Source organism: Chiloscyllium punctatum, chromosome 12, assembly GCF_047496795.1.
Source record: "Chiloscyllium punctatum isolate Juve2018m chromosome 12, sChiPun1.3, whole genome shotgun sequence".
Classification (NCBI taxonomy): domain Eukaryota; kingdom Metazoa; phylum Chordata; class Chondrichthyes; order Orectolobiformes; family Hemiscylliidae; genus Chiloscyllium; species Chiloscyllium punctatum.
The window spans coordinates 38,493,234-38,507,916 of record NC_092750.1 but is presented as its reverse complement, the minus strand read 5'-3'; the positions used below and the strand labels follow the sequence as shown (position 1 = coordinate 38,507,916).

Here is a 14,683-nt window from a genome sequence, read left to right as displayed (position 1 = left end):
AGTGAAAGGGAGAACCTAGCACTGAACAGCACTAAAAATCTCATGAGTTAAAGCTGACAACAGCCTTTTGTTGGTTGAGCTGCTGTGATAAAAAGTTGTAAATATCAAGAGCAGAAAAATGAATGAAATATCAGGTAAGTAGAGACTAGATGCATCCATTTCTCACACTCTCTTTCTTTGTCTTTGTGTGGCAAAGGCAGAAAACCAAGAAAGCTTTCAGGAAATTCACAGAAGAAAAGATCTAAGTTCAGGTGATCACCCCCTGAATTGAAGGACAATTGTCACACTATAGACAACAGTGTATCATAATTGCAAAAATCAAAAATATGTTGAGAAAAATGTACTTTTGATCTTTGGAATTTTGTTTACCTTGTCGACATTATTATTCCAGTGTTGTAGGTGTTAAGCAATTTGTCTTTTTTCTCTCTCTTAATCCTTATTGATAGTGTATATTTTTGGGAGTGTTAAGAGAACATGGTTTAAGTTGCACCTATTAGAAAACTTTTCTTTTCACTTGTTAAAGTTGTGTGCTGCAGGGTTTTGTTTTGTTACTGAAGAAAACCTGTTATGAATTGCTATTGTGGATTTCAACAGCTTCCTCATTTCCCCTCCCCCCACATTATCCCAATTCCAAGCCTCCAACTCAGCACTGCCCTCCGGACCTGTCCATCACTGACCCTCTGAACTATCACCTACTCCCTCACCTTCATCAACCTATTGCTTCCCCAGCTACCTCCCCCCAACCCCACCCCATACCATTTATCTCTCAGCCCACACCCACAAGCCTCATTCCTGATGAAGGCCTTATGCCCGAAATGTCGATTTTCCTGTACCTCGGATGCTGCCTGATCTGCTGTGTTTTTCCAGCACCACACTCTTGACTCTGATCTCCAGCATCTGCAGTCCTTTTTCTAGTGCATTGCTATTGTCCTGAATCTCAGTCATTTAGGCAAACTGTTCATTTTGATGGTCTTCGTGGTATTTCATACATTTATACATTTTATGATAACTTGTGGAACCATGTGGGCCATGATTATAAGGGTACTGCTTATTAATCAGTCACTATGGCATCAAGGTTTTATATGTCTGTAAGTGTAGAATGCTGCATGAAACACATGAAGTGATTATGTGAAATACAATTCCTGGCCACAAGCAAACTTGAGCATATAATTAGTCAGATTGATCATCGCCATTACAGACAAACTTAAAAGTGTCATCAGTGTAGCATAATTCACAAGATCTCATAGGCTTCACCAGGGCATGAAGCTGATCTCCCCTCACCACTGTAAGTATTTAACAACATGCTCTTATTTGCATAGTTGCTTTTCTTCAGTAGAGTTGGATTTGGAGGACATGTTTTCAACAATCTGTCAGCATTTACCATCTCCTTTTGTCTTGAGATCAAATCCTGGAGTGGACCTGAACGTCGGACTGCTACCAACTGAGTTCATTCCTAAGCTAGCACAATATGGTGGTAAATCTTCAAAATGCCACTTTAAAATGACATAAAGATGCTGACTGCCGCAACTCATCCGTTAACATGGAACAAAAGCAGAAATCAACAGAAACACCCTTTCGTTTCGACCTGGGCGCATGCGCATTGCCGACAAACGGTCAGCCTGCAGCGTCCGTGTCACCATGACAACCGCCGAGCTTCCTCACGAGCTCTCTCTGAGGGCGGCGGTCTCCGTGCTTTGATTGGTCCAAAGGGGCAACAGGTGCAAAATGGAGGCTGGGGCTGTGAGTTGTTGTTCAGAAATGGAAAAGAATGTTTTCTCTGCACTTCCTCCGTTAGATTCTTTCAAAGCTTTCTGAACGTCTTGCAGCATGTTCAAGAACGAGTATCAGGTAATGTTCCAATACTGTGGCCTTTGGAAATTTCGACAATAGTACACAAAGTACCTTGTGAAGAAAGTTTCAACCACAATATACATTTATCAGTTATGTTAAGATAATGGCAGCTAACCGATCGTGATCTTTTATACACTGAGATAGTTTATATTTGCAGAATAGAACTTTCCTCTGCAGTTAGTGTTGGATGTTTTCATGAGCAGTCACTCACTGCATTGTCCCTTTCCTTCAGTGCTGTAACCTTGTGTTTGTCAACTACTTACTTTTTCAAGGCAGAGAACAAACATATGGCTTTTTTTTTAAAAGGGAGGACCATTTGTAGAAATCTTCAGTTCACAAGGTAAAGATCCAGTTGCAAAATGGAAGCTTTGTGGCAGTCCAGCGGTCCAAAAAGTAAGTTACTGGTAATCAATACAGTTGAAATTTATTGATTAAAGTTTTGGAACGGTTTTCGAAATATGTTTTTAAACCTTTTTAAATCCCTAGCAATGTGGATTCTTGCACTTATTTACAATAGGTTCCTATCGCGTTTTAATTGTATAGAAGTTCCGAAAACTTTGTAAGTGAAAAATAATCCAATAGCAGGTGCGTCCTCCGACTATCATTAGAAGAGTTATTGGTGGAAGATAGAATAGGAACCGAAAAAAATCCCACGAAATATAGAACACAAAAGTAAAATACGGCTGATGCCGGAAATCTGAAATGAATTACTGAAATATTGTCGTCAGGAACCATCGTTGGTAAACAAAGTTATATTTTTCAATGTTCATAATTGTTCATCGACAGGGTTTGGCTGATCAAAATTAAAACCATAAAATACCGACAGTGTTTATAATGTAATGCCTTTGGTGATCACAGGGTAATCTAAAGTTACATTTGAAATGTAGTTATGGTTATGCAGTGGGAGACTTGAGCAATTAATTCGCATACAACACTCCCCCACGCAAAACGGAACGATTTTTTTTCTCCCGCTGGTGATTGGAAAAGAAGTTTTGGGTAACGCTTGTACTGTTCATTACAATAGTACAATGGAATCTTTTACAGTCGCTTGAGTGAACAGGTCGGATCTTGTATTAATGTCTCAAAGATAGCACCTTCAACAGTTTAACTCCCTCATGACTAAATGGAATACCAGTATTGATTATTAAGCTTAAGTCCTGGAATGGAACTTAAGCTGACAATTTTCTGATTTAGAGGTACAAATTCCAGAAATAGAGCATTTTGGCACACAAAATCATATAGCACTTGTATGAGCTGACTCTTTGAAGGACTTGTCCAGTTCGAACCCCATCCTATTATAGACAAAATCTTTTCTCTTGGGTGGGTGAGTCCAGAACTGGAGGGCATAGGTTTAGGGTGAGAGGGGAAAGATATAAAAGAGATCTTAGGGGCAGCTTTTTCATGTAGAGGGTAGTAAGTGTATGGAATGAGCCACCAGAGGAAGTGGTGGAGGCTCGTACAATTGCAACATTTTAAAAGGCATCTGGATGGGTATATGAATAGGAAGGGTTTGGAGGGATATGGGCTGGCTGGTGGGACTAGATTGGGTTGGAGTATCTGGTCAGCATGGACGAGTTGGACTGAAGGGTCTGTTTCCGTGCTGTACATCTGACTGTATTTCTTCTGTATAATACTACAAACATTTCCTATCCAAACATATATATATATATATATATATATATTATATATACACAATTTCCTTTTGTAAGTTAATACTCAATCTCCTTGCATCACACTTCCATACAGTGTATTCCAGGTCATAATGTCATGTTTTAGATTTTAAAAAATCTCCTTCCGATTCTTTTACAATTTATCTTAAATCTGTAACCAGATTTAACCAGCATTCCCCCCCCCCCCCCCCCCGCCCGCAAGTTGAGTTTCTCTTTCATTAATCTGATCAATGCCCTTAATAATTTGAAAGCTTCTATCAAATCTTCTTCAGGCTTCACCTTATGAAGACAACAATTGCACGCTCTGTAGTCTGTCCACTTAACTAAAGTACCCTCTCCCTGGTGATATGCCTGACTACTGTCCCTCTCCATTGCCTTGGCATCCTTCCCAAAGTGATTAGATTAGATTACTTACAGTGTGGAAACAGGCCCTTCGGCCCAACAAGTCCACACCGCCCCGCCGAAGCGCAACCCACCCATACCCCTACATCTACCCCTTACCTAACACTACGGGCAATTTAGCATGGCCAATTCACCTGATCTGCACATCTTTGTGCTGTGGGAGGAAACCGGAGCACCCGGAGGAAACCCACGCAGACACAGGGAGAACGTGCAAACTCCACACAGTCAGTCGCCTGAGGCGGGAATTGAACCCGGGTCTCTGGCGCTGTGAGGCAGCAGTGCTAACCACTGTGCCACCGTGCCGCCCACAAAGTGCTCAGATTGCACACCATACTCAATTTGTGGCTTATTCAGTGAGTTCTAAAGGTTCTTTGTAATTTTGTTTTGGTTTCATACTTTATACTAGTGTATGTTTTGAAAGCTTTATCAGTTCATTGCTTTAAAAAAAGTGAACCCCAAGCTCTTGATTTATTTGATTTAAATTGAAACATTTAAATTGTATTGCAACCCTTCGTCTATTTCTGCTGAAGCCTACCTTGACTTTAATTCAAAATAGCAATGCCATGCAATTTCCAAAAGTATTGAGCACGCAAGTTAATAAACATATTTGTTGAGTAATAGGTCCCTGAAACTAACGTTACAGGAGCAATATGTGGGAAGGGAGATGGGAATGAAAACTTGTCGATTCTGAAAAATTATTGCGGGTGACCAACTAAAAATATAAAGACTCTGGCTACAAGAGGTCAAAGGCAAGGAATTCTGCCAGGAGTAACTCACTTCCTGTTTCTCCAAAGCCTGTCCACTATCTATAAGGCACAAATCAGAAGTGTGATGGAATATTCTTCATTTGCTTGAATGAGCACAGCTCCAAAAATGTTGAATAAGATTGACAGCATCCAGGACAAAGTAGCATGCTTGATTGGCGACTTATACTCCAACTTAGACAATTCACTCCCTCCACTATCAAACCACAGCAGTTCACAAAGGTTCCTTCAGCTGTGCCTTCCAAACCTACAGCCACAACCACCTAGAAAAATGGCCAGATGCATGGAAATGCAATCACACTAGCAATTCCCCTTCCAACCACATTATCTTGACATTGAACTATATTGCTGCTCCTTCATCATTGCTAGACCTGAATTCTGGAGTTCCTTACGCACAGCATTGTGGATACTTACAGTTCAAAAATATGACTCCCCTCCACCCAATTAAATATGCGCAATAAATGTTAAAATAGAATAGATTCCTTACAGTGTGGAAACAGGCCCTTTGGCCCAACAAGCCCACACCGACCCTCCGAAGAGTAGCCCACCCAGTCCCATTCCCCTCTGACTAACGCACCTAACACTATGGGCAAATTAACACAGCCAGTTCACCTAACTTGCACATCTTTGGACTGGGAGGAAACCAGAGCACCCAGAGGAAACCCATGCAGATACTGGGAGAATGTGCAGACTCCACACAGACAGTCATCTGAGGGTAGAATTGAACCAGGGTCTGTGGTGCTGTGAGGCAACAGTGCTAACCACTGAGCCACCATGCCACTCAACATGGCTTAGATAGCAACATCCACACCCCATGAATAAATTTTAAAAAGGCATGTTAATATATTAAAATTTATAAATGAGGCAACCTGTTCCATCTCATCGGTGGTTTAATTCAGTCAGAGTCAAACAGCTTAGAAACTAGTCCTTTGGCCTATAAAACCATATGATTCAAGAGCAGAATTAGGCCACTTAGATCACAGAGTCTTCTTTGCAATTTGATCATGGCTGATATGTTTCTCAACACTATTCTTCTGCATTTTTCCTGTAACCTTTGATCCCCTTACTAATCAAGAACCTATTTATCTCTGTCTAAATACACTCAATGACCTGACCTCCACAATTTTCTGTGGCAATGAGGTTCCACAGAGTCACCACCCTGTAGCTGAAGAAACTCCACCTCATCTCAGTTTTAAAGGGCCATCCCTTCGCTCTGATGTTGTGCCTTCAGGTTCAAGTCTTTTCTGCTAAACGAAACATGTTCTCTATGTCTATACTTTCCAGGCCCCTCCAGTATTGTGTAAGTTTCAAACATATTCCCCTTCATCCTTCTGAACTCCATGGAATACAGACTCAAGAGTCTTCAACCACTCCTCATGAAGCTGATTATTCCTAGATTTATTTCCTTTCGACCCCCTCTGACACCAGCACATCTTTCCCGAGGTACAGGAATATTCCAAATGCGATCTGATCAGAGCCTTAAACAGCCTCAGCAATACCTCTCTTGTATTCCAGTCTTCTTGAAATAAGTGGCAACATTGCAATTACCTTCCAAACCACCAATTAAGCCTGAATGTTAACTTTAAGAAAATCTTGAACTGGGAGTTCAAGTGCCTTTGTGCTTCAGATTTCTGTAGTTTATGCCTCTGTTTATCCCCTCAAAATGTATAACCTCTCTCTTTCCCACATTGAATTTCATCTGCCACTTCTTTGCCCACTTGCCTTGAATGTCTAAATCCTTCTGCAGTCTCCTTGCTTCCTCAGCACTACCTGCCCCCACCACCCTACCTACTTATCTTTGGATCATCTGAAAACTTAACAATAATTCCATCAGTTCATTCGTCCAGAATGTTAATGTATAACATGAGTAGTTGTGGTCTCAATGCTAGCACCGGCGGAACTCCAAAGGTCACTGGCTACCATCCTGAAAAAGACCCCTTTATCCCTACCCTGCCTATTGTAAGCAACAAACACAAAACTACACTAAGCCTATTGACCTGCACTTGTTCAGATCCTACCATGGCATTTTAAGTGCTTATCCAGAGGTTTCTTAAATGTTGCAAGAGTACCTGCCTCCACCACCTTCTCAGGCATCACTTTCCATGTTTCTGACACCTACTGGGTGAATTTTTTTTTATTTTGCAGATCTCCTCTAAACTACTAACTCCTCGCCTTTAAACTTATTTGCATGGGATTGGTGTTTTAATTCTTCAGATCATCAACCTCTGATTCATACTGATTACTGATTGGAGCTGTCAATCATTTACCTAAGATTGTTTGTATAACATAATTTTCTAAAATACAGCTGAATAAGGCTTAAACAAAAGTAGAAATTGCTGCAAAGGCTCAACAGGTCTGGCAGCATCTGTTTAGAGAAATCTATATGGACTTCAGTAAGGCATTCAACAAGGTTCATCGTGGTAAATTAATTAGCAAGGTTACATCACATGGAATACAGGGACAAGTAACCATTTGAATACAGAACTGGCTCAAAGGTAGAAGACAGAGGGTGGTGGTGGATGATTGCTTTTTGACTGGTGACCTGTGACCAGCTGTGTATAACAAGGATCGGTGCTGGGTCCACTCCTTTTTGTCAATTATATAAATGATTAGGATATTAACATAGGAGGTGTGGTTAGTAAGTTTGTACATGACGCCAAAATAGGAGATGTCGTGGATTGCAAAGAGTTACCTCAGAGTATAACGGAATCTTGAACGGTGGGCCAATGGACCAAGAAGTGACAGATGGCTGCATCTTGGAAAGGCAAATCAAGGCAGGAATTATACACTTCATGGTAAATTCTTGGGGAGTGTTGCTGAACAAGGAGATCTTGGAGTGCAGTTCCTTGAAAGTGGAGTTGCAGGTAGATAGGATAGCAAAGAAGGTGTTTGGTATGCTTGCCAGTATTGGTCAGTGCATTGAGTATGCATTGGGAGGTCATATTGCAGCTGTACAGAATATTAGTTATGTCACCAGTGGAATACTTAAATGCAATTCTGGTGTCCCTGCTATAGGAAGGACATTGTGAAACTTGAAATGGTTTAGAAAAAATGTACAAAGATGTTGCCAAGGTTTGAGGGTTTGGTCTGTAGGTCAAGGCTGAATATGCTGGGGCTATTTTCTCTGAAGCTTCGGAGGCTGAGGGATGACCTTATAGTGATTTATAAAATCATGAGGGGCATTGATCGGGTAAGTAGACAAGGTCTTTTCCCTGGGGTAGCAGAGTCCAAAACTGGAAGGCATAGTTTGAAGGTGAAAAGGAGAGATTAAGGTGAAAACTGTGGGCGGCACAGTGGCACAGTGGTTAGCACTGCTGCCTCACAGCGCCAGAGACCCGGGTTCAATTCCCACCTCAGGCAACTGTCTGTGTGGAGTTTGGACATTCTCCCCAGTGGGTTTCCTCCGGGTGCTCCGGTTTCCTCCCACAGTCCAGAAATGTGCAGATTAGGTGAATTAGGTATAATTTAAAAGGCATCTGGATGGGTATATGAATAGGAAAAATTTAGAAGGATCTGGGCCAAATGCTGGCAAATGGGATTAGATTCATTTAGAATATCTGATCGCCTTGGACAAGTTAGATCAAAAGGTGTGTATCAAGCTATGACTCTAATTCAGAGTTAAAGTTTCAGGTCAAGTGACCCTTCCTCAGAACACTGAATAAAGTTTACTTTGACACATTCTAATTGGAATCTTGCAAATAAATTGCTTGATCACCCTGTCTTTGTATTAATCAGTAGATATGTGATAGCTGTTTGTAACTTGTATCATACTTGTGTTATAGCTTAGTATGTGTTTAGTATTGTCTTGAATTTTATTATTTTCACATCCTCAGATTTCTTAATGTTGTAGTTGTTCCTTCACTACTTTTGCAGGTAGTGTTGTAAATGGGCCTTCTTGAAATGTTTTGATATTTGCCTTCCCATAGTTGTTCCAGTATGTTAAATATATGGATTGGAATATAGGAGGTTGGCCTAAATAGAAGTTAGGTTTCATTCAAACTCAGGAATTAACTTTTTTGACTGACCCATCATTAATGGCTGAAACAGTGCAGTGCCACATGGATTCTTTCCCTGTAAATTCCTTGCAAAGCCATATATGCTAGGATTTCTGCATCTAAAAAACATTGACAATGTGAGAATCATGAACAATGCAGTACCATTTAAACATTTCTTTGAATTTGACAAGAAACTTAATCTTATCAGAATGTTGCAGTAGTTGCAGTGAAAACAACTTGTGTGTGCATGTGTCCCAGAACAATTTCCCAGTAATTTGGAAGTTTGTATTCTCAATTGATTAGAAGCCTCCGATCATCAAATGCTTGGGAAACTTTGAAATTTGGTGTAGTATTTTATTCAAGTATGCTCCTTTTTGTCAATAATAATGTTATGTTCAGAATGATATTTTAAAATGATAAAGATTACGAAATAGTAAAATAATTGAAACATGCTGATCTTAAAGAATAGAATACATCAACATAAATCATATTGATAAAGCAAAATGTATTTTTGCAAATTTATCCTGTCTTATTTGAATTATCATACTTAGATGCGTAGTTATGCTCACTAATTGTATTCAAACCTCTCTTCTGGACCAAACTTCTTGTCCTCATTCCAGGTACAACTTTGATTCCAGGAAAAAAGAGTTGAACAAAATCCAAGTCTGTTTGTATTTATAATTCTAGTCTACACAGTTTTCCTTTTCTGATGGATAACAGTAGAGCATGTTGCCATTATTTACTAAAAGGTTCCAAATGTGAGTTTTCGTTAAAACTGTTATGTTTTGGACTGTCTGTAATTTCAAGCAAGTGGAGGAATGAAGGGGATTATGTCACTTGTTCTGAATTCTGCTGACAACAAGCCATTTACATAGCATTTTCAAACAATAATATATGCATTCTTTTGAGTTTATCTCCAGGATCACTTTGAACCATGTTTGCTGGAGATTGTCACTACACCACCATGTCCCTGGATAAGTATTGTAGAGTTTAATGTTCTGAAGAAATGTGTTTGAATCCAACTATGACATATGGATTGAATTCAACTCATGAACTGGAGTTTAAAACTCTAGATGGTAAAAATGAAAATAAACATTTTTTTTACAATAATAATCACCAGGAAAAATGGCCTTTTTATTTAAGGAATGAAATTACCATCTTCACCTGGTTTGCCCACAATATGTCCCCAAGCAGCAGCGTGGTTGACTATTAAAAGCACTTTGAAATGCCCTAGTAAGACACAGTTGTACCAAACTGCTATGATGCCTAAGGAAAGATGAATAACTTTATTGTTTTGTGCATTTTACAGTGGAAAAAATACAGTCAAAAGCTTCAGAAGTTGACATAATCCAGCACCATTTTTAATAGTTTAAGAATTGGGTGGTACGTTGGCTCAGTGGTTAGCACTGCTGCCTCACAGCACTAGGGTCCTAGGTTCGATTTCAGCCTTGGGTGACTGTCTGTGTGGAATTTGTACATTCTTCCTGTGTCTGCATTGGTTTCCTCCGGGTGCTCCGGTTTCCTCCCACAGTCATAAAGATGTGCATGTCAGGTGAATTGGCCATGCTGAATTGCCCATAGTGTTAGGTGTGCTAGTCATAGGGAAATGAGTTTGGGTGGGTTACTCTCGAATGGTCGGTGCGGACTGGTTGGGCTGAAGGGCCTGTTTCCACACTGTATGTAATCTAATCTAATTTAAAAAAAAATTAGATTCAACTCTGAATTATGAAGAGTCCATAACCCTTCTACCACCACTTTGCCAGCACTGGACCCAAGCAAAGCCAAAGTTGCCACTCCTCCGGCACTAATTTTTCCCACTGGCCAACCTCTCCAATGTTGGGTCCCGTTCTTGCCCCCTGCCAGCTGCCACCTTGTTGCTGTCCGCAAGGGTCCCACTCCAGGCTCACAGGCTGCCATCTGCCATTGTCCCATTCTGGGCTTGCCAGCCAACTTTACCGTCGGTTGCCAGGTTCCCACTCTGGGCTCACAGGCTGCCTTGCCACCTTCCACCAGAGTCCCATTCTGGGCTTGCCAACCAACTTCACTGCCATCTGTCAGGATTCCACTCTGTGCTCACCAGACCCCTCGCTGACATCTGCCAGGATCCCACTCCAAGCTCACCAGATGCCTCTCTGCCATCTGCCAAGGTCCCACTCCAAGATCACCAGCCATTTTGCCACCGTTCGCCAGGTTCCCGCTCTGGGCTTGACCGGCTGCAACCACGCTTTGGACCCTGATGTTGTTGCCTTTCCACTTACTGCCATCTGCACTCCCTGTCGATGCCATCGCTGTCAATGCTGCCATGACTGAACATTCCCCAGAAGCTAAATAGAAGCAAGAACAGAAAAGAAACAAAAGACGAGAAAAGAAGCAAAAAGTAAAGGGGGTCAGAGTGGACGAGCCCTGAGCTCAGACCCAAATGCTACTTACTCCACCATCACTGTGGTCTTGAGATTAAAACCAAGAAAACAAATAAAATTGGATAGGAACCACCTGATGTTAACCTAGAGACTTGGAATGATAATGGTGAAACCAACCTATGATCCTGCAAAGTTTTCCTTACTTACATCTATGTGGTTTGAAAAATGTGGTGCTGGAAAAACACAGCAGGCCAGGCAGTATCCGAGGAGCAGGAGAATCGATGTTTCGGGCATAAGCCCTTCTTCAGGAATGCCCAAAACTTATGCCCGAAACATCGATTCTCCTGCTCCTCGGATGCTGCCTTGTCTGCTGTGTTTTTCTAGCATCACATTTTTCAACTCTGGTATTCCAGCATCTGCAGTCCTCACTTTCTCCTATTACATCTATATGGACTTCAGTAAGGCGGTCGACAAGGTTCCCCATGGAGAATGATTACCAAGGTTAGATCTCACGGACTATAGGGAGAACTAGCCATTTGGATACGGGAGTGGTGGTGGAGGTTTGTTTTTCAGACTGGAGACCTGTGACCAGTAGAGTGCCACAAGGATCGGTGCAGGGTCCTCTAATTTTTGTCATTTACAAAAATGATTTGGATGCTAGCGTAAGAGGTACAGTTAGTAGGTTTGCAGATGACACCAAAATTGGAGGTGTGGTGGGCAGCGAAGAGGGTTACCTCAGATTACAACAGGATCTTGACCAGGTGGGCCAATGGGCTGAAGTGGCAGATGGAGTTTAATTCAGATAAATGCGAGGTGCTGCATTTTGGGAAAGCAAATCTTAGCAGGACTTATACATTTAATGGTAAGGTCCTAGGGAATGTTGCTGGACAAAGAGACTTTGGAGTGCAGGTTCATTGCTCCTTGAAAATGGAGTCGCAGGTAGATAGGATAGTGAAGAAGGCATTTGGTATGCTTGACTTTATTGGTCAGAGTATTGAGTACAGGAGTTGGGAAGTCATGTTAGGCCACTGTTGGAATATTGCATGCAATTCTGGTCTCCTATCGGAAAGATGTTGTGAAACTTGAAAGGGTTCAGAAAAGATTTACAAGGATGTTGCCAAGGTTTGAGGATCTGAGCTACAGGGAGAGGCTGAACAGGTTGGGACTGTTTTCCCTGGAGCGTCAGAGGCTGAGGGGAGACCTTATGGAAGTATACAAAATTATGAGGGGCATGGATAGGGTAAATAGGCGAAGCCTTTTCCCTGGGGTCAGGGAGTCCAGAACTAGAGGGAATAGGTTTAGGGTGAGAGGGGAAAAATATAAGAGAGACCTAAGGGGCAACTTTTTCACGCAGAGGGTGGTATGTTTATGGAATGAGCTGCCAGAGGAAGTGGTGGAGGCTGGTACAATTGCAATATTTAAAAGGCATTTGGATGGGTATATGAATAGGAAGGGTTTGGAGGGACATGGGCCGGGTGCTGGCAAGTGGGACTAGATTGGGTTGGGATATCTGGTCGGCATGGATGGGTTGGACCGAAGGGTCTGTTTCCATGCTTTACATCTCTATAACTCTATCTAGGGTCGTTTGGCAAAACAGGGAGCATTATCCCACAGAAAGAGAATAAAATTCCAGCTATGGTTGGCATGCACATATCCAAGAACAATGATGAGGATATCTAAAAGTTCCCTGAAAGCTGGGGACAGCTGTTGTCATTCTGTATATAATGAAGGGAGATTGAACATTAGTGATGAAAAAGGTATTGGAATCAACACTAAATGCTGTCAGTAGTGTTTTTGGAATTACGAGACATAATTGTTTTTAAAAATTCAGAAAGGCAGTGATGCTTAACTAACATGATAAAAACTTTATCTATTCTGTCAGTGATCTCAATGCTAATGTAGTTGATCTTGTATTTTTTGATTTTATAAAGACCTTCAATAAGGTGTTATGTGGTAGTTTTATGACATAGATTAAGGCAAATGGAATCAGTGGACAATTAACAGAAAGGGTAGTAAATTTGCTTTAGATTAAACAGTGCAAGTTGCTAAAAGGGAGCCATTTAGATTGATGAAAAATAGAAAGTTGTGAACTGGGGACCACTTCTTTTCATAATTTTGCATTAGTGATTTAGAAAGAAATAACTGTCAACATTTGTGGACTACCAAACTAGAAGGTAGCAAAACACTTGCATTGTCTTTATATCCTGCTACGTTTTTCCTGTGAAAACATCGAGATGGGGATTAAATGGCATTTTTTTTAGATTAGATTAGATTCCCTACAATATGGAAAAAGGCCCTTCGGCCCAACAAGTCCACACCGACCCTCCGAAGAGTAACCCACCCAGACGCATTTCCCATCTTCACCCCGACTATGGGAAATTTAGCATGACCAACTCACCTAACCTGCACATCCTTTGGACTGTGGGAGGAAACCGGAGCACCCGGAGGAAACCCGCGCAGACACTGGGAGAATGTGCAAACTCCACACAGACAGTCACCAGAGGCTGGAATCAAACCTGGGATCCTGGTGCTGTGAGGCAGCAGTGCTAACCACTGTACCACCGTGCTGCCCTAATAGGTGAACTAGAAACATTACATCATTTAATTTAGTAGCTGAAACATAAGAACTTGGGGATAATTGGTTGGGAGAGTGAACTATGTGGAAGAATGCAGATGAAGTACAATTTGGATAAAGTGAGGTTACCCACTTTGGTAACAAAACAAGAAGGCAAATTATTATCAGAATTGTGATAAATTGGAATAGGAGAAGGTGCAACAAGACCTGCATTTTCTTGTACATCAGATGCTGAAATTTAGGATGCAGCAGGCAGTGAAGAAGTCAAATGGTATACCAGCTGTTAGGACATCCCATGGCCAGAGGTGGCACAAAATGAGTGTCCATAGAGTTAGCATAAAAATGTTGGAGATGATTTTTAGCAGTAGCAACAGAATTAGCTTGTTTAGTTCAGCACTAGGGTAAGATCATAAGTTAGGACAATAGCATCTTTAAGAATAAGATAAATCCAAGGTAACAAAGTCTAGGTGAAACAAAGAATCTTATAAATTAATATAAAAGGAATTTTGTACAAACTCAGAATTACAGATTTTTGTAACAGACAGTCTGATAAGTTGATATCTGGGACAGACAGTTTGAAGTTTGTAGTTTATCAAGAATTAAAGGAAAAATGTGATCCTGTCGTAATGAAGACTCTTTAAGTAATTGAGTAGTGAGAAATTTAAGAAATGCAATCTTCACGTAGCATTAAGAAATTTGGCTGAATTCTTTGAAATAAAGCGCTATAGGTAGTATGGGGACTCCTTTCCACTATCAGCAAAGGGACTGAATGACATATGGGGAAAACAGATAACTTCTAAAGGTCACCAACTTTACTTCAAGAAAATAAACAACATCAACTTTACAACCTAAATAAGCAAACCAAAATAATAATGACTGGGACAAATCAAATGAATTCATATATCCAAGGATCAACAGAGGAAGGACAGAGGCAAATGGTGAGGTGAAAGGAGAAGAGAATATATTTTGTAAAACCTTGAATTCAGACAAGCGTACTGAGTTGAAGTGATTAAGTTTCAGTCTTGCTAATGGAATTTGAATAGATGCTGCCTTCGAAGTAAAAGAT

General features: G+C 41.0%; 1 protein-coding gene across 4 annotated transcripts in view; it reads left to right on the top strand.

Moving 5' to 3' along the window:
- The first annotated feature begins 1,709 nt into the window (after window positions 1–1,709).
- Window positions 1,710–14,683, top strand: part of cfap20dc (CFAP20 domain containing) — a 401,364-nt gene continuing 388,390 nt past the window's right edge. For all 4 annotated transcript variants that reach the window (XM_072582429.1, XM_072582428.1, XM_072582427.1 and 1 more), the window contains exons 1-2: window positions 1,710–1,848; window positions 2,158–2,244. In XM_072582429.1, the coding sequence (XP_072438530.1) occupies window positions 1,828–1,848; window positions 2,158–2,244 (108 nt within the window). In that variant the 5' untranslated portion in view covers window positions 1,710–1,827. The remainder of the gene's footprint in view (window positions 1,849–2,157; window positions 2,245–14,683) is intronic.